Here is an 18,365-nt window from a genome sequence, read left to right on the forward strand (position 1 = left end):
TGTGCACTGTCTTGTATACGCCTTGAGATACATAGGTATAAGAGTTTCTCTAGGATAGATACCTCAGATTAGAATAGGTATACAATATGAAACCTTGTAGGAGAGGTTGTGGAATATGAACATGTTCAGCCTTACTAGGTAATGACAAAGTGATTGTATCCATTAATACTCAACCGGCACTGTCTAAGAGTGTTGATAGTTCCATGTGTTGCCAGATCTTGGACAGCCAAAACTTTAAAATTTTTGCCAATGAATGGCTGTGAAATGATATCTTATTGTAGTTTCATTTTTGCATTGCCCTGATTACTAATGTAATTGGTCATCTTTTCATGTAATTTGGGGTCACATTTATGTTCCCTCTTCTGCCCATCTTTCTATTGCATTGTCTCAATTTATATATTCTAGGTTTATATCTTCCCTTGTCAGATATAGCTATTAAAATTTATTTTCAAAGTTTGAATCTTATGTTTGTATCCTCTTTATAGTGTATTTTGAAGATAAAAGTTCCTCTTTTTTTTTGAGTTGGAGTTTCACTCTGTTGCTCAGGCTGGAGTGCAGTAACATGCTCATGACCACCGCAGCCTTGACCCGCTGGGCTCAGGTGATCCTTCCACCTCAGACTTCCCAGTAGCTGGAACTATAGTCGAATGCTACCATACCTGGCTAATTTTTTGATTTATTGTAAAGACGGGGTCTCACCAAGTTGCCTAGGCTGGTCTTGAATCCCTGGACTCAGGCAATCTTCTTGCCTCGGCCTCCAAAAGTGCTGGGATTAAAGGTGCAAGCCATCTAGCCCAGCCCCTTATATATTTTTAAAATTAAATCTCCAAGGGAGGAGGGGGCACACCTCATCAATAAGGGTACCTGTATAATGAATGTTTGTGCACCTAACCCTAAATTGTACCCCACATATCTAAAATTAAAAATAAAAAAAAAGAAAGAAAGAAAGAGGCCCAGAGAGCTGTCCTGCCCCTTCCAGCATGTGAGGACACAGTGAGAAGGTGTCATCTGTGAACCAGAGAATGGGGCCTCATCAGACACCAAGTCTGCTGATCTTGGACTTCCCAGACTCTAGAACTGTGATCAATACATTTCTGTTTATAAGTCAAAAAAAAAAAAGAAATCAAGGAGGCAGGGGCACATCTCATCAACAAGGATACCTGCATAATGAACATTTGTATACCAAACCCTGAATTGTACCCCACATCTTTAAAATTAAAAAAATAAGAAATTGAATCTTACCGCTTTAGGATATTACTATGCTGTCAGATTACTGTCTAAAACATCTAGCACAATGTTAATAAAAGTGATTATAGTGGGGCATCTTTGTCTTAATCCTGATCTTAAAAGGGAATGCTTCCAACATTTTAAGTATAATGCTTTCTGGGGCTCAGGGTTTGGTAGATTTCTTTCAACAAGTTAAGGAATTTAATTTTTCTTTATATTTTGTAAGTTTTGTCATGAATGGATGTTGGATTTTATTTAAAACTTTTTCTGCCTCTATTAAAAGAAGTTTTTCTCTTTTGCTTTGTTATTGTGTTGAATTATGCCTAATGGTTTTAAATATTTAACCAATCTTATATTTATTATATGATAATCACTTTGTCATGAAATGTTGTCTTTTTAATGTGCTGCTGAATTCACTTCATAAATATTGTTTAGACTTTTTATTAATATTCATACTTGAGTTTGGCCTGTAATCTTTTTTTTTTTTTTTTTGAGTCAGAGTCTCACTCTGCCACTCGGGCTGGAGTGCAGTGGTACAATCACCACTACTGGAGCCTAGACCTAGACCTAGGATGAAGTGAGCCTTCTGCTTCAGCCTTCCAAGTAGCTGTGACTACAAGTGCACACCATCATGCCCAGCTAAATTTTTAAAATGTTATTTATTGTAGAGATGAGGTCACATCATGTTGCCCAGGCTAGTCTTGAACTCCTGGGTTCAGGTAATCCTCTCACCTCAGTCTCCTGAAATGCTGGGATTACAAGAGTGAGCCACTGCACCTGGCCCATTTTCTTTTGCTATATTTGTCTACTGCAGAAATAAGGGTTATAGTAACCCTGTAAAATGAGGTGAGGAGTATTTTCCTTTTTCTATTCCATGGGAGAATTTATATAATAAAAGAGAATTTTGTGTACCTTGAATATTTGGTTGAATTTGCCTGTGGTATCATCCATCAGGGCTAAATTAAGGAAGCAAATCATTGAGAAAGACGTAATAAAATTATTTAAATCTTACATAATTGCAAGGGGAGCTGGGTATGTAATATCCAGAAAGGGGATCTGGATGGTCAGAGCAAAGTCACTGATTGGTATTTCTGATGCAAATGGGCTGTGTGGACAGGTTGGAGTTGGCAGGGAAACATGTGAAGCCAGGTGTTCCCAGCTGCCCAAGTAGGCACAGCAAGCAGAGCTGGTGTGGAAGTCTATGGAAGGTCATTGCATTTGTATCTGGTGGTGGTCTGGGGAATCACTGGTGTGAGTCGGCCCACAGTCAGGAAAAAGAGATTCAGAAAACATGAAGTAAGGGACAGTGAAGACAATCTGTAGTCTAGAAGCAAGTAAGGATTAGCTGGCCCCTGTGCACCATCTTTCAATGCATCTAACCACGATGACCAGCCAGATCACAGAAACATGAAGGGATGAAATTCTGGGAAACAGTTCCAGTTTATCTGGTTCACACAGTACAAAGCCACCAGGGGTGTTAAGCCTGGTTTTTTCCTTGTTACCAGCGTATGACCTTAGCTCTAAAAACCTGCCAAGTCCCAGACAGGAAAGCGCCTTGCTTCAGGCAGGCTAGAAACTAAAGAGCTCAGAATGAAACAATGCGGAGAGGAGTTTCTCATTTCAGAAGTTCAAGAAGAAGAAAAAGTAAAAGAGGCAAAGCAAGAACATAAAATCTTGCCTGTTACAGCTACTTAGACTGACTAGATATTTTCTGTTTCTTCCAGGCTTTTTGTTTGTCTGGGGAAAAAATACATATAAAGCATTTTAGATGCTGGATTTTTAAAGAAAGGAGGACATTTGTGGTGGAGATGTGAAACTGCAAGAAAGGAGGGCACCTTTTCAGTGTGGCATATTGATCAAAAAAACACAGAGTGTGTGTGTGTGTGTGTGTGTGTGTGTGTGTGTGTGTGTGTGTGTGTGTTTAGTCTGACCAAGGACCTGGTGGGAGAGCTCAGTTGGGGACTTAGCATGGTGCCAGTCTCTAAGGTATCAGAGTCATTAAAAAGGAATCAAGGATTTTGTGGTTCAAAGGTAATGGTACGTCATGGGTTATTATGGTATCATGTTACTTCTTTGGCTATCATTGAAATTCAAAAAAGAAAGAGATACTAAAAGAAAAAGAAAAAATCTAAACCCTTAATGTTTCAAACATGCTCACTTTTGGAAGAAGAAAAAAATATTCAGGCTTATGGAAAGTAAAATTTTGGAAAACCATGGCTGTTATTTTTCTAAGGTTGGTTCACTGATTAGAAATAAAAGATAAGTCTTTGGATCCTCCAGGATATAAATTGCCAATTAAAGCAAAACAGAATAAACAATAATCTAAATTAGCTGAGGCAAGGTGTCATACTGAATAACTAATTAATATCCACAAACCTCAAGTTATCCTTTCCCTCACCAAATCCTTATCCAAATTTCTATAAGGTATCCACTTGAAGACATGAACGTCAATTCTTTTTTATTCTGACCTTTGGTATCACTAAAGCCCAAGGAGTTGAGGAGAAATGAAAGATAAAGATTAGCAAAGGGACTAGTTAATACATAAATGAGATGATCCATAGCCCTCAAACAAGTCAATGTTACTGTATCAGGATGTGTTATCTAGAGTATCAATGCCTTGGTTGAAGAAAAATATTTGATTAGAACACCATATGAAGTTATATATTTATTTATTTAGAGACGGGGTATCTATATTGCAAGAAAAATATTTGATTAGAACACCATGTAAAGTTGGTTTGTTTGTTTACGTATTTATTTATTTATTTATAGAGAGAGAGAGGGTATCTATGTTGCCCAGGCTGGTCCCGAACTCCTGGACTCAAGCAATTCTCCTGCCTTTGCCTCCCAAAGTCCTGAAGTTACAGGTGTGAGTCACTGTACCGTCACCATATGAAATTTTAATTTATAAAGTTAGAATTGTAGATTTCAAATATTTTTTAAAAGAAGGTTACAGTAACAAGCTTAGCAAATTACTTTAGATCAACTCAAATAGTCCCTCAGATTATAATTAACTACTTAACCAGGTATACAATAAAATGTTTTTGCTTTATAGTGATTTTATTTAACGAATTAGAAGAAATTGATTGCTATCCATAATGAAAACAAATCAGGCAATTTGCTTACAATCTCATATTTGAAAAAATACAATGATTCTGTGCAAACACACAAAGGGGGAATTTATCATTTTCATTAGAAAAAAATTCTGTGGAAGAAAGGACAAGGATGACTAAGAAACACTGAAGTCTCTTAGGTAATGTTTTTAAAATTAAGTGCTTTCATTCAAAGATTTTTTAGAAAGTCATCTAATTCTGAAGAAATTAGATTCTAAATTAACTCTTTTCATCAATTTATCACAATTCATGTTGCAAAATAACCAGCATGGACCATAGCAGTGATGCTCTCATTTAACTAAATGCCTATGATGTATCTTAGCGGTAATTGTCATATTCCAGCCATTTCATGAGATTGAGCTAAATGTTCTGTTCGGATCAAAGAAATTACTTTGGAACAGACCAAAACAGTGTGATTGCCTGCTTTAACCCCAGATTTCTTCTGGGGTTGTAAGAATAACAACAAAAATTTATCTGTATTGACTATTGAAGACAACACAGTTTATAATGCATAAGTGTTCCAATTTTGGCTTCTAATAAGTTACCTAGTGATCCTCCATTACTCTTATTTGAAAATCTGCAATGGGACTGCTTGAAGGAAGAAACGGAAGCACAACTATGTATCAGTCTCCAGGACACTGAGTAGGTGATTAGTCGTAGAGATTGTGGAACCCAAGTCTATAGTTTTCTTCTACTTTTTGAAAGGAAATATACAGTCCATTGATATGATTTGTTCTTCTTAATCTTCTTTTTAATTCCAATTTTCACTGAGTCAGCTCCACTTGGTGTGATGGACCTAGAGCCCTCTGGGGTCATAATGGGTTAGTTGATGGGAGAGAATAAGGCTTCTCAATTTCCCCAGCAACAGGCTGTGCCCCATAGGAGTGTATGTGAAAGCTTCGCTCCGTGGGGGACAGGAGCATTTATCACTGGATGGTGGAATCTAGCAGCCTTGCTCTGGGCCCATTCCAAATACCTGGGGCTCCTTCCTCAGTTGCACTGATCCTATATAAAAGAAAAAAGAAATTTCAGTATTTGTATCATTTGCAATGCTCGACAAGAGAAACCATCATGGTACAGATTGAAGAATTGACCTGAAATAGGAAACACAAAAAAAGCCTATTCTCGGACCATTCTAGACCCAATTTTAAAAAATTAAAACAGTCTGGGTTGATTGAGATGGATCCAAGAACCGTGCTATCTGACATTGTTCTTCAGCTTTCCCTCTGTACTGCCCAGCTCCTCGACTGGACCATAGATGACTTGTGAATAGAGCTCAGGTTTTAAACATGCTTGCATTCCTTTCTCCCGGCCTGGTTCCCTTGGCCTAGCATGGTACTCTGCACTTACCTTGCACTAACTGATGTTGGCTGAGGACAATGAATGTGGCTCTGTGGATCTTTCACCAGGACTGTGTTTTGATGGGTTTTCCAGGAGCAGAGAAAGGATTGTCTCAGTGCCAAACTTGGTCTTTTCTCCCATTCCCCACTCTATCTCCCCATCCAATCTCTATGTGCATGTTGACCCCAGGCATTTATGAGACAGCTAGGCATGATCAGGGATGTGATCACTCATACTGGGAGACAGTTACACAAAGTGGCCCACGGAGAATGGGTGAGTAGAGTGTGCAAAAATAAAAAATAAGGAACATTCTAGTCTATTCTGGAGTATTCAGCTAACGCTAATAAATCCTTTGTTCTTTCTGAGTTTAACTATTTTTTTGTCAAATCATTGTACTATTGATTAACTTGCAAAATTATATAGTGTATACCTCTAAAGTAGTTTACCCTTATAAGAAAGAACTATGTGCTTTTAGCTGTTCAAGAAAAAGCCGTATGTTTCTATAAGATATTTCTCTTTTTTTAAAGTTATATTTTTTTTATTTTAAAATTGTGGGGCATAGTTAAGGGTTAGGTATACAAACATTCATTGTGCAGATACCCTTACTGATGAGGCGTGCCCCCCCTTCTTCCAGACAGATATTGACTACTGTTAATCCCAACTCCCTGCCCCTCCCTGCCCCCCCCCATAGTTTCCTGCCACTACCAATCTTTTTCTAATAGTATTACGAACTACAAGATATTTCATTATTTCATATGAGCAGCTTGGCTATGTGAAGACAGTGTAGCAATTTTTGAAAGAACTGGAAATTGACCATCCATGTGACCCAGCAGTCCCCCTACTGGGAATATACCAGAGGAACTCAAATCATTCTACAAAAAAGATATCTGCACATGCGTGTTTATTCATGTTTATTGCAACTCTGTTCACAATAGCAAAAACATAGAACCAGTCATGCTGCCCATCAAAACTAGACTGGATAAAAAATGTGGTACATACACACAATGGAATATTATGCAGCCATAAAGAAGGACAAACATATGGACTTCACAGCAACTTGGATGGATTGAGTCTATCATACTCAGTGATCTATTACAGAAACAGAAAACTGAGTACCACATGTTCTCACTCAAAAGCGGACCTTGAGCAATTATCATAATACTATAAGAAAAGGATTGGCAGTAGTGGGAAATTGCCAGGGGAAGGGGGCATACCTCAACACAAGGGTGCCTGCATAATGGACATTTGTATACCTAACCCTGAATTGTACCCCACATCTTTAAAATTAAAAATTAAAAAAAAAAAAAAGAAATGCTGTGGAGCTTTAGAGAAATCTATTAGGACTGGATTTCTATCTTATATGAGGTTACCATGTTCACTCAAAACTCTTGTCATGAAACTGAAATAAATTAAAAAATTTTAAAAATAAAAAAACTCTTGTCACATAGCAGTCTGCTAGATCACAGAGGCAAACTTGGCCAAATAGTGCTACCAACAACAATTTTTAAAAAGCCAAGCGACCTGGGAAAATGCTGGTTTTTTTCATTATCCAGGCAATAGTAATCATACATATAAAAACTATATAACTTGTTATAGTTTTTATACTGATTTTTTATTTTATTTAATTAATTAACTTATTTATTTTGAGTTGGAGTCTTACTCTGTCACCCAGACTGGAGTGCAGTGGCCACTCCTGGCCACCGCAGCCTCTACCTGCTGGCTCCGGCGATCCTTCCACCTCAGCCTTCCAAGTAGCTGGAACTACAGACTCACGCTACCATGCCCGGCTCATTTTGATTTATTGTAGAGATGAGGTCTCGCCAAGTATACTGATTTTTTAATTGTACCTTACTAGCCATGCCTCTTTCAGATTAGGCAATAACACTCTACTGAATACAGTATTTTTGGATAAAATGACAAAATACATATGGGAAGGGAATTTAGAGTGAGTTTTCCAAAACAAGAAGCCTATGTTCTCTCTAGAAATAAATCTGAGAGGAGGGTGTGGCGATAAGCATATTGATGAGGGAAAAAATAGAAAATATGAGTGAAATTGATATTTTCTGGGCTCCTTTAATTAGCAGAGAAACTAGTTTTTGTTGGCTAAAAGTTTCTCTATACCGTTCCAAAGGCCTATGTCATAAAAGCATGTTCAATAATGTCCTCTGGGTTGTAATAGAACTATGATATCTGAGACCTAAGCCCTAAAGGTCTATCATAATGCAACTCTTGACCAACATATTATGTCAAAGGATATCTGATTCCATTTCTACCCAAAGTAGATTGAGTTTCTGTGAATCTGGGTTGATTTTATGGTTCCTCCCCAAGTGATTTGGCTGGGCTTCACAGACCGCTGCATGTCTGGTTGAGGTCTTGCCTCTGATAAGACCTGAATACTCTGAAATCCCCAAGACAACCCCTAAGTCAGTTTAAGTTTACAGAAACCCTTCCCACTAGAACATGGATCATGTTTTCTTGGAGCCATTTACAGCTTAACTGGAACTATACCTACAGCTAGCAATATAGATCCCAAACCCTAAAAATGACCTCAAACCCCAACCTAATTCAAAATAAGGCATTACTCATTGTACACTTGCTCAAGGTGATCTAGAAGACTGGTATGTGATGAGAGTTTTTAAATTTTTATTTCTTTAATTTTCTTCTTTGTTTTAGTTTTGTGATGAGAGTTTTAAGTGAACATGATAACCTCATATAAGGTAGAAATCCAGTCCGAATAGATTTCTCTAAAGCTCCACAGCATTTCAACATAGCCCAAGCTCATACAATTTAATTATTGTTTTGTGGTTAGACGAAACTTTTCATTATAAAAACATTCAGGATCCAAGTAAAAATAACCATTCACCACGTTCCAGGGGGAAAAATAAAACTGACCAATATCTGCTGTCTGGCCAGCCTTGCCAGCCACAGGCTGACTTCCATTCTGGAGGTCTTGGTGTTCCTTTATAACCACAAACTGCAAACAACAAAAGGGAGAGAGGACATTGTTATAATTCACAAATATCTCAATGCACATTAAGTTAAAGTATATGACTTTATCATGTTCATCCTATGGAAGGTAAAAGTTAGAAGAAAGGTCCTGTCAAATTTCTCTCTCTAACTAATGAAAGATTATATTTTCAGTTAGGAACCTTATGTTACTTTCTCTCAAAGCAACCAGGCACAACCAGTGTCTTTACTAAAAAATTTATTCTAATTCTGGAATCTCAACTTTTGAGTTGTGGATCCCTGAGGGCCACTGTTTTACTATAAGCAATCCAGGAATCTTTCCATATGTATGTGCTATGATGCTTCATATGTGAGGGGGCACCCCAAAGACCAGGAATTTATTTATTAAAAATTGGGTATTTATTCTTACATGTTTAAACTTCAGTCATCCTAAAAGTACTCTCTGTTTGATGCAATACACCTATTGAGATAATTTTTCTATTGCTCAAATCAGTATTTGAATTTGTCCATTTTGATGCTTTTTAGTGCTTATGTGTTTTCCTTTGAGGGTTTCTTTCCATCCAGGGAAACAACAACAACAAAAAGTCACTTGGAGCGAGATTAGGTGAATAGGAAGGGTGGGGAACAGGAGTCATGCCATTTTTGGTCCAAAATTGCTGACTGCTCACTCCGGTGTGGGCAGATTCACTCATAAGTCACCCATCGTGAATCTCAAAAAAAAAAATTTCACTGAAGTTGAATGTAGGCTCTTGAAAACAATGCTAGCTGGTACACTGATGCCAGTGGGTTCCTAGAACACTCACCTAGCAGGGAAAGCCTGTAATACAAGGGGACTGCCTTCCAAAAAATAATTCCTTTTGGGGGGATCCTCCCTTGTATTTTGTGTGTGTGTGTGTATATATAAATTAATTTTTATATAATTTAATAATATTTATTTAAACATGCTACTAATTGCTTCTCACAATGGCTCCAACAGCAACAAAAAAACACAAATTACCATGTTTTGAGTAATTTGGTTCATTAATAGGTACTAATAACTAATAGTACAACTATTTTGCAGGAATCCACCAAACGTTTTCTCATGGTTCAACAGTTTGGGAACCAGAATTTTAAAAGAGAGGCCCAGAAAACAATATTTCTCTTCAGTCAACAAAATGATTACTTTTGCCATTATCTGTATTGTCCAAAATTGATTGTGCCCTTGCAATACAGAGTGACCAGAGTTCACTGGCTCACATTCACACTGGATAGATGAGGTGTTAAACTAGATCAGTGATAAAAGGAAAGAAAAGAAGGAACCCCATCCTCCAGGACAAAGGACACGGTTTGGTGAAATCCTTCCCTGTCAATCAGTAACCCAGCCAAAGATCTGCCGAGGTTTTGGCTGACCATATTTTGGTAGCTCAGGAATGGGCCTTTCACAGGGAGAAGGCCACAATTCAGAAACAACAGGATGAAAGGGGAGTGGGGGGGGAATCCCCTTGCCCATGTTTTTCTTTGAGAAAAGTGTAGAGAGGGATGATCAGTGGAGTCAATCAGTGGAGTCAATTAGGAAAAAGAGAGAGAAATGTTGGTAAAAAAAAGAGTGAATGCCGGGAACAAGTGTTTTCGTTTTCTTATTTTCCACAACACTAATCCCCCTTCATGTCTTCCTCATTAATGGTCTCCTGCAGCAACACTCTTCAAAATCAATGCGGGACCTGCTGTTTAAGGATGCATGCCCATTATTTTTGGCTCAAGTCAAAATCCAGCCCTCTGTACTGTAGATTTTCCAGCCATGTGTCTCTCTGCCAGAAGAACACAGGTCCTGGGATTCTGGACTGACGGCGAAGGCAGCTGATGGAACCAGACCTGTTTCTGCTGCTGCTTCCCCTAGTTTGGACCTCAGTTCTTTCCTACTTCCACCATAGCTGCAGCAACAGTTGGTGCCAATGACAGTTATGACAGCTGGAGGCACTTAGCACAGCAGCCCCAGGCCTCCTAACAGCTCTGAGTCAGCAAGCTGCTCATGACACCAGCAAACGCTTTTGATTAGAGAAAGAGAGAAAAAAAGGCACATACAGATTGTTTCCTTCTTCCCATGATTTAAATGAGATAAATTAAACCTGCTACTCAAAACCTGAATGAAATGCCATGTAGACCAAGTGCAACTGGGGTAATTTAGAAGTCCACAAAGTCATGAGGCCTCAAAGAACTGAGCACATCGTAGAGCTAAGTCGCCCTAGAATCACACGCTTGTGGAACTGATCGAGACAGGAGGGATCTTGGACATTATCTAATCCAAACTCTTTGTTGTGTTGAAGAAGAAGCAGAGGTCTGCAGACATTAAAGGAGTTGCTGAAGATTAGATAGCCAATGACTGAGAAGGCAAATTAGAGCTCATATGTCTTATTTTATCTCCATACTCAAGTTCAGACAGAAAACCAAAACAAAAAACCCCAAGGAAACACTGAGTGCCTATCACAGGTAAGGACAGAGGGCCACCTGTTAGTTAGAAGCACAGCTATGGGAAAGCTATTCTCTGGGAATACAGTGAGGTAAGGACTGGGCGCTAGGGGAAATGACATGGGAAGGGTCCTAAGCATTGCCTTTGCCCCTTCATTACTGCTCCCTAATAGTCCTTTCCTAAGGTTTCAATCTTCCAGGGAGCTACCATATATCCTAGCCTCTCCCGCAATATATACCATGACTATTGCCAACAGCACATGCTGAATCTGTCAAATGAGCTCTGACAGGTTTCTGGAAATGGAAATTCCCTTTACAGAATCAAGTGAGTTTAGCTTGTTCCAAGTCTTCCTTCTAGTGCTCCAAGATCAATGACTGAAGGGGTGATCTCAATTCACTGTCATTTTTGGAAAATATCTAGAGTTGTCAGATGATATGCAGGATTCCAGTTAAATTTGAATTTAAACTCTATCTTTATGTATAAGTACAAATTTAACTTATTGTCTTGTATTTTCATTTGCTAAATCTGGCAACTATTTTGCTACTGAAGTTTAGAGATCTTAAACTATAAAAAGAAATATTAAGAAAATGGGCAGCCGGGCTCGGTGGCTCAGCCTGTAATCCCACGCCTTTGGGAGGCTGAGGTGAGTGGATTGCCTGAGCCCACGGGTTCGAGACTCGCCTGGGCAGCGAGACCTCATCTCTACAATAAATAAAAAAATCAGCTGGGCGTGGTAGCGCATGCCTGTAATTCCGGCTACTTGGAAGGCTGAGGCGGAAGGATCGCCGGAGCCCAGCAGGCGAGGCTGCGGTGGCTGGGAGTGGCCACTGCACTCCAGTCTGGGTGACAGAGTGAGACTCCAACTCAAAACAAAAAAAAAAGAAAATGGGGAGCCTAATCTTGGGTTAAGACACTCATCCGAAAGGTATTAACTAAAAATTTGGAAAGATTCTTCCCATAAGACATAAAAATCTAAGTTATAGAAAGAATCTGCATGACAGAAAAAAAATTCCAAGAATTTCTTGTCCCATTACATTATGACACTATTTCAAACTTATCTGATAGCCTTAAAGACACAGTTCCCTGTCTTCCCATCTAGGACCTGCCTAACTGATGTAGTTTTGGCTAACACTGACACCAGCTGGAAGCTATAACAGATTCCAGTTATTTGGAACTCGGTGAAGAATGGGGAAGACAAGGACTGGGGTTAATATCAAGCCAATCCCTTGCTTCATCTGCTTTGGTCACATTACCCAAGGTTCGGAGCGAGAAGACAGCCCGGCCTCACTGTCGGCAGGCCTGCTACTGCTCACATCTCTGGTCGACTCTTCATAAGGATTCTTTGGATTTTCTGATAGCAGCTTCTGAGTCCTGTGATAAAACCAAAATCGGAGACAATTTCAAAAATTGCAAAGCAAAATACTCAGCCCACTCCTTGATAGTCAGGGACAACTATTTCTTGCTACTGAAATTTAGGTTCTTAAAATATGTGGGAGAGAAGAAACGTGAAGATAACTAGGAGTATAGCTTTAGATGTTTAAGGTATTCTTTTTTGCAGGACTTAAAATACTTTCCAGATGATATTTCACCCCTTTCCAAGGTTCTTTGAGGTAGAGGTATGTGTGTGCGTGTATGTGTTGGGGGAACAACATTGCATTCATTCATTCACAGGTATCGAGTACTAATTATATCCCAGGCACTATCATGGTACTGAGGATATAGCATTGGGAAAACAACTACAATGCTGATACTTTAATGAACTTACACATTATGGAAGGAGGGGTGGGGCAGTCAGTGGAAAGAATATCTCAGCAACTATGTGAGGCAGACTGCATTAGCTCCATTTGCAGTGTAGCCAGTGGGGCTCAGAGATGGCAGGGATTCACCCAAGGCACACAGCTACCAAGGGCAGTGCAGGAACTGGATCCTAATGACACAAAACCTAGGATCCACTGCAATTTGCCACTCATTAAGGAAATTAGAGGCAAAAATAGAAGGAGTAGAAGACCCAAGATAATACTGCCTCAGAGTGGCTAAGCCGGGAAACAGAATAGGTCTCTTGCTTCCAAATCCAGCTTTTGAGCATAAAAGTGGGATTCCTGTCCTCACAGCAGTAGCCTCTAGAGGGAGAGAGACAGGTACATAATGCATGACACAAGCAGTCACTGAAGGAAGGCTCCAAAGGCAACGTGGATGTGAAAACCACCAACCAGCCTCAAGATTCTAAGATGGCACTGCTGTTGTGAGGCAGATAGGTTTACTCAAGGAGTGCAACCCTCTGTCAGAAGCCCAACCTGGACATCCTAGCAAAAGCAATAAGGAAGGGGGAGGGAGTTGCTCGGAATCTGGATCACAGAAGGTACCAGAAGATGGCGTTGGTTGTTATGGGTTTTAATCAAAGCTTTATGGAAAAGATTGAAGCAATGGCTAACATAAACAATTCCAAAGTTCCAAAGTTATACTTTGTGATGGAATTCTTCTGGTTGATTCTCCTACAAGAGGGTCCTTTCAAGAAATTAGGTTTTATGAAGTTATAATAGTTGAATACTTGCAAAATTTATTTATTTTCACAGACATTACTATTTTGAGAGACAGAAGACAAATGGTGCAAATCACTCAATCTAGACAGGCAAGGAAGAGTGTAAAGGAAGGAAATAACTGATTTTAACTCTTCAAAGAAAAACACTTAACGCATCTAATTTATTATTATTTTGGGGGTGGGAAGCAGGATTTATTGAGAGGACAGAAAAACTCTCAATGAGGGAAGGAAACTGAGGGGGTTGCCCAACACATCTAACTTAAAAAACCAATAATAGAGCTATATCTGTTGGTATACTTTAGTGAGATGGCAATATTTAGAGTAGTAATTTTAATTTGATCTTGACAGAATCGCTCAGTAATACAAATGTAGTCAAGTATATAGCTAAAAATTTGCCACTGGGTAAGCAGTTACACTGATCAGAAAACTGTTAGGGAAACAACCATAGGTTCACTCAGGAAGAAGTTTACAGCTCGGGATGCATTTCAGCAAAAAGAAGAAAGAAAGGGTTCTCATGAGTTTTCTTTGTGAAGAAACAGTCTTCATCACTTTTAATTTTAGACATGTGAGAATTAGAGGCTGAAGATGTTCTTAATTGTATGTGAAGTATACAGTCAACTTTCAGCTGAGCTGGTCTTTGAATTTCAAGTCTAAAAAGCCAGCAGTTTCCCATTGGCTTTTGAACCAGATCTCTGAAAAAAAGGTCAGTAGAATGTAAGACATACTTACTATGTTGAAATACAACAAATTTTTAAAAATAGTTAATAATTGTGGTATACATTCAATTTTTTCTTTTTCTTTTTGTTTTTCATTTTTTTCTACACTATTTGCCAAGCATCTGCTTTTCTTCTGACATTCTGTCTAATGTGATGAACCATTGATCATTTCATATTTTTTCTACAAATATCTAAGATACTGATTAAAGGCCAAGCTAATAAGAGCAGTGTTACTCATGGATCACTGAATTAAAATTTCAAACTTGCGCCTCAGAACCCTGTCTCTCAAGAGGTAGCAGAAAAAGGAAGCTTAGAGCATTTAACTCTTTTGGGGAAGAGTTCATGGAAAATCATAATAACAATAGGCCGGGTGCAGTGGCTCATGCCTGTAATTCCAGCACTTTGGAAGGCCAAGGAAGGTAGATTGCTTGAAACCAGGAGTTCAAGATCAGCCTGGGCAACACACACACACACACACACACACACACACACACACACACACACACACACACACACTAGCCAGTCTTGGTGGCTCATGCCTGTAGTTGCTTAGAATGCTGAGTTGGAAGGATAGCCTGAGCCCAGGAGGTCAAGCCTGCCATGAACTGTGATCGTCATGATCATGCTGCTGCACTCCAGTCTCAGCCACAGAGACCCTGACTCAAAAGTAATAATAAAAGCAGGTAGCATTTATTAAATCCTATATGCCAGATTACACTAATCTTTTTACTTAGATAAACTCAATTAATATCACAATAGCCCTTGAGATAAGTACTCTTTTTATCCCTGTTTTACAGCAAAGGAAATTAATGAATACAGAGGTTAGGACACAAACCTGATATTATTTAGATGTGAACTGGGGTTTGAACCTGTGCAATCTGACTCCAGCGCTCATGCACTTAACTACTACACTAGGATATAGTAGGATCTTGGACAAGTGCATCTTGGCTGATATGTTGAATTTTCCAGAATACAAGACAGTTACCACTTGAGTGGTTATGTAGTACCGGTAAATGTGGTTACATTTTTATCTTCAGATGGTGGCAAGTATTCTGTACTCTCTTTCTCAGAGAATTGGGACCTATTAGTTAAGTGGGTGTTAGGTTCTCCAGCAATGAAATAAGATTGAACTAGAGAATTCCATAAAATCCTCTTCAGCTCTAAAGTTTTATGACTCACTGACTTTTTACAGTACAAACCATAATAGTACACAGTATCTTTAAAAAAAATCTTTGATCATGTAAGATGCTGTCTTACTTTTTAAGAAAACAGAAAATGAACACTGTAGTGTTATTTTTTAAATTTAAATGTATAAATGTTATTGTTCCACAGTTTTCAACTGTCAATTTGAAATTATTGAAAACACAAAATCCCAAAACCAAAATCCTCCTTCCACTTTGGGGAAGACACTGATTTTTTTAAAAATAGTCAATATTTTGAGGAAAATCAACTCAATGAAAGATGACCATGAAAAATTACAGTTATGCAGGCTGTCAGAGGAAATGCACATGATGCTAAAAGGACGTGACACGCAAAAACTGCATCATGTTAAATAATAACCACATATACTTTGCAAGTGCATACACAAAGACTGGAATCGAACAAGGAAAGGGAAGAAGCACTGATGTTTTAAGGCAGTGAAATTCTGAGCCTTTTTGTGTTTTTTTTTAAAAACTCTTATTCCACTTTTTAAATGTACCATGTAAGAGTTCATCTCAAAGAGATTTGTGTTCCTGTGGGAAAGCTTAAAAAGAGGTTTAATGCCAGGCGTGGTGGCTCACACCTGTAATCCAAGCACTTTGGGAGGCCAAGGCAGAGATTGCTCAAGCCCAGAAGTTCAAAGCCAGTCTGGGCAATACAGCAAGATCTTGTCTCTATGAAAGAATGAGCGGATGAACAAATGAATAAACAGAAGAAAGAAGGAAGAAAAGAGGAAAGGGAAGGGAAGGGAAGGGAAGGAAGAAAGAAGAAAGGAAGGAAGGAAGAAAGAAAAAGAAAAGAAAGAAAGAAAGAGAGAGAGAAAGAGAGAAAGAAAGAAAGAAAGTTTTAAAGCGCCAAAGAAAAGAAAGGGTCACCTGTAGTAGTGAGCTCCCCACAGCCCCAGAAGAAGCAGCAGGACAAGCACCACCACACAGACAGCCACCACGGTGACGTCGCGCTGCCGCCCGTGGCCAGCATGGCGCAGTTCCCACCACTTCAGGTCTCGGTGCTGACATCGCTCCCCGACGTAGCCAACAACACAGCTGTGACAACACGCAAACAGAGATCATCAAAGTTGCTTGGCGAAAAACGCTGATATTTTTTCAGACCTGATATTCAGCCATCTCTCACCCTCTGCATTTCTAGACGCAGCTCTTTGGGACCATATGGAAAATCTATCAGGGGTCAGTTGAAAACACTATGCTTTATAAGTTAATGCAGCATGGACTCCTCCCTTTAGTTGTTTGCCCTGGGATTGATGGGGGGGTGTATTTGCATACTTCCTCTATAAGGCATTACAGAACATTGATTAAAGATCAGTTTCTGTTAGGCTAAAATCCTGAAGAGCCACCTTTTAAAACCAACACAAAGCAACTCAGCCCTAAGAGCCAAGGGAGTTTGACCAGATTGCAATGAATATAGGTCAAAGGAGAGAATTTAAAAAATTTTTTTTTTATTTTGAAGATGTGGGGTACAATTCAGGGTTAGGTATATAAATGTTCGTTATACAGGTATCCTTGTTGATGAGGTGTGGTCCCCTCTCCCCTGGCGGTGTTCCGTTACTGCCAATCCTGTCCCCTGCCTCCCCTGGCAGTTTCCGACTAGTGCCAATCCCGCCTCCCTCCTTCCCTGGCAGTTTCCGACTACTGCCAATTCCTTTCTTATGGTATTATAATTGTTCAAGGTCCGCTTTAAGTGAGAACATGTGGAAAGAAGAATTTGAAGGTAGAGTCCCTCACTTGAAACCTGGCTATAAAAGAAGAATGTGTGCAGCCTCTGAATAGGTCACATAACCTAGTCTGTGGAAGAAATATTTTTTCCTTTTTTTTAATCACTATTGGTCCAAGGGAAAAGGTCTCAGTGGTGACATACAAGCATTTGACTATATTCTTCAAGTGGGAAGAGCTATATGAAGGAAAAAAAGGACCATTCACCCACAAACACCCTGCTGTCTCATTAGTGAAATTGTCACTAGAATTATTGGCAACCAATTCACCAGTGAACCTTTTTAAAGTTAAATGAAACAATGCTGCCATCTACTGGGAATGTGCATTTCCAGACACTATTAGGATCTCGGGTAAACATTTGTATTCTTTTTTTTTTTTTGAGTTGGAGTCTCACTCTGTCGCCCAGACTGCTGTGCAGTGGCCGCTCCCGGCCACCGCAGCCTCGACCTGCTGGGCTCCAGCGATCCTTCCGCCTCAGCCTTCCGAGTAGCCAGAATTACAGGCATGTGCTACCACGCCCGGCTGATTTTTTGATTTATTGTAGAGATGAGGTCTTGCTGCCCAGGCGAGTCTCGAACCCACGGGCTCAGGCAATCCACTCACCTCAGCCTCCCAAAGGCGCGGGATTACAGGCTGAGTCACCGAGCCCGGCTTCACATCATATTTCTATTGTTCACTGTAGACCTAAAGTAGTTCCTAAACCAGCCTCATAGCACTTTTCATCATCAAAGCACTGTATCACTCTCTGGAACTGTACAAGTAAATTGCCAATTGTTTACTTCTGTACTGCAAGTTTCCGTGACCTTGTCAGCCAAGTTTACTGTACATCTGTGTCCGGCACAGAGTAGAGTTGAAAACACATTTTATGAAATAAGTAGATGGAGGCACAACAAAATGAGGGGACTGTGCGCTCTATTTTTCTGAGAGCACCTCTGTATATTACAACTTCACCTGATTTGAGTGTTCAGTGGGTTAACGAGCTAGAGCTACACACCTCTGGGGGAGAGGAGGGACGTCATGCAAAAGAAACAGAACTTGCTCACTGGTCATTACTGAACTACATTTTGTGACTTTCTTCATGACATCACAATC

General features: G+C 39.5%; 1 protein-coding gene across 1 annotated transcript in view; it reads right to left on the reverse strand.

The window, feature by feature from the left end:
* Positions 1-5,101: 5,101 nt before the first annotated feature.
* Positions 5,102-18,365, reverse strand: part of EGF (epidermal growth factor) — a 109,365-nt gene continuing 96,101 nt past the window's right edge. Inside the window, 5 exon segments of the mRNA XM_008065511.1 lie at positions 5,102-5,247; positions 5,250-5,322; positions 8,542-8,652; positions 12,345-12,462; positions 16,422-16,589. Of these exon segments, the coding sequence (XP_008063702.1) occupies positions 5,102-5,247; positions 5,250-5,322; positions 8,542-8,652; positions 12,345-12,462; positions 16,422-16,589 (616 nt within the window).

This window comes from Carlito syrichta, unplaced genomic scaffold (genome assembly GCF_000164805.1).
Source record: "Carlito syrichta isolate Samal-C Ts95f unplaced genomic scaffold, Tarsius_syrichta-2.0.1 Scaffold308583, whole genome shotgun sequence".
NCBI lineage: Eukaryota > Metazoa > Chordata > Mammalia > Primates > Tarsiidae > Carlito > Carlito syrichta.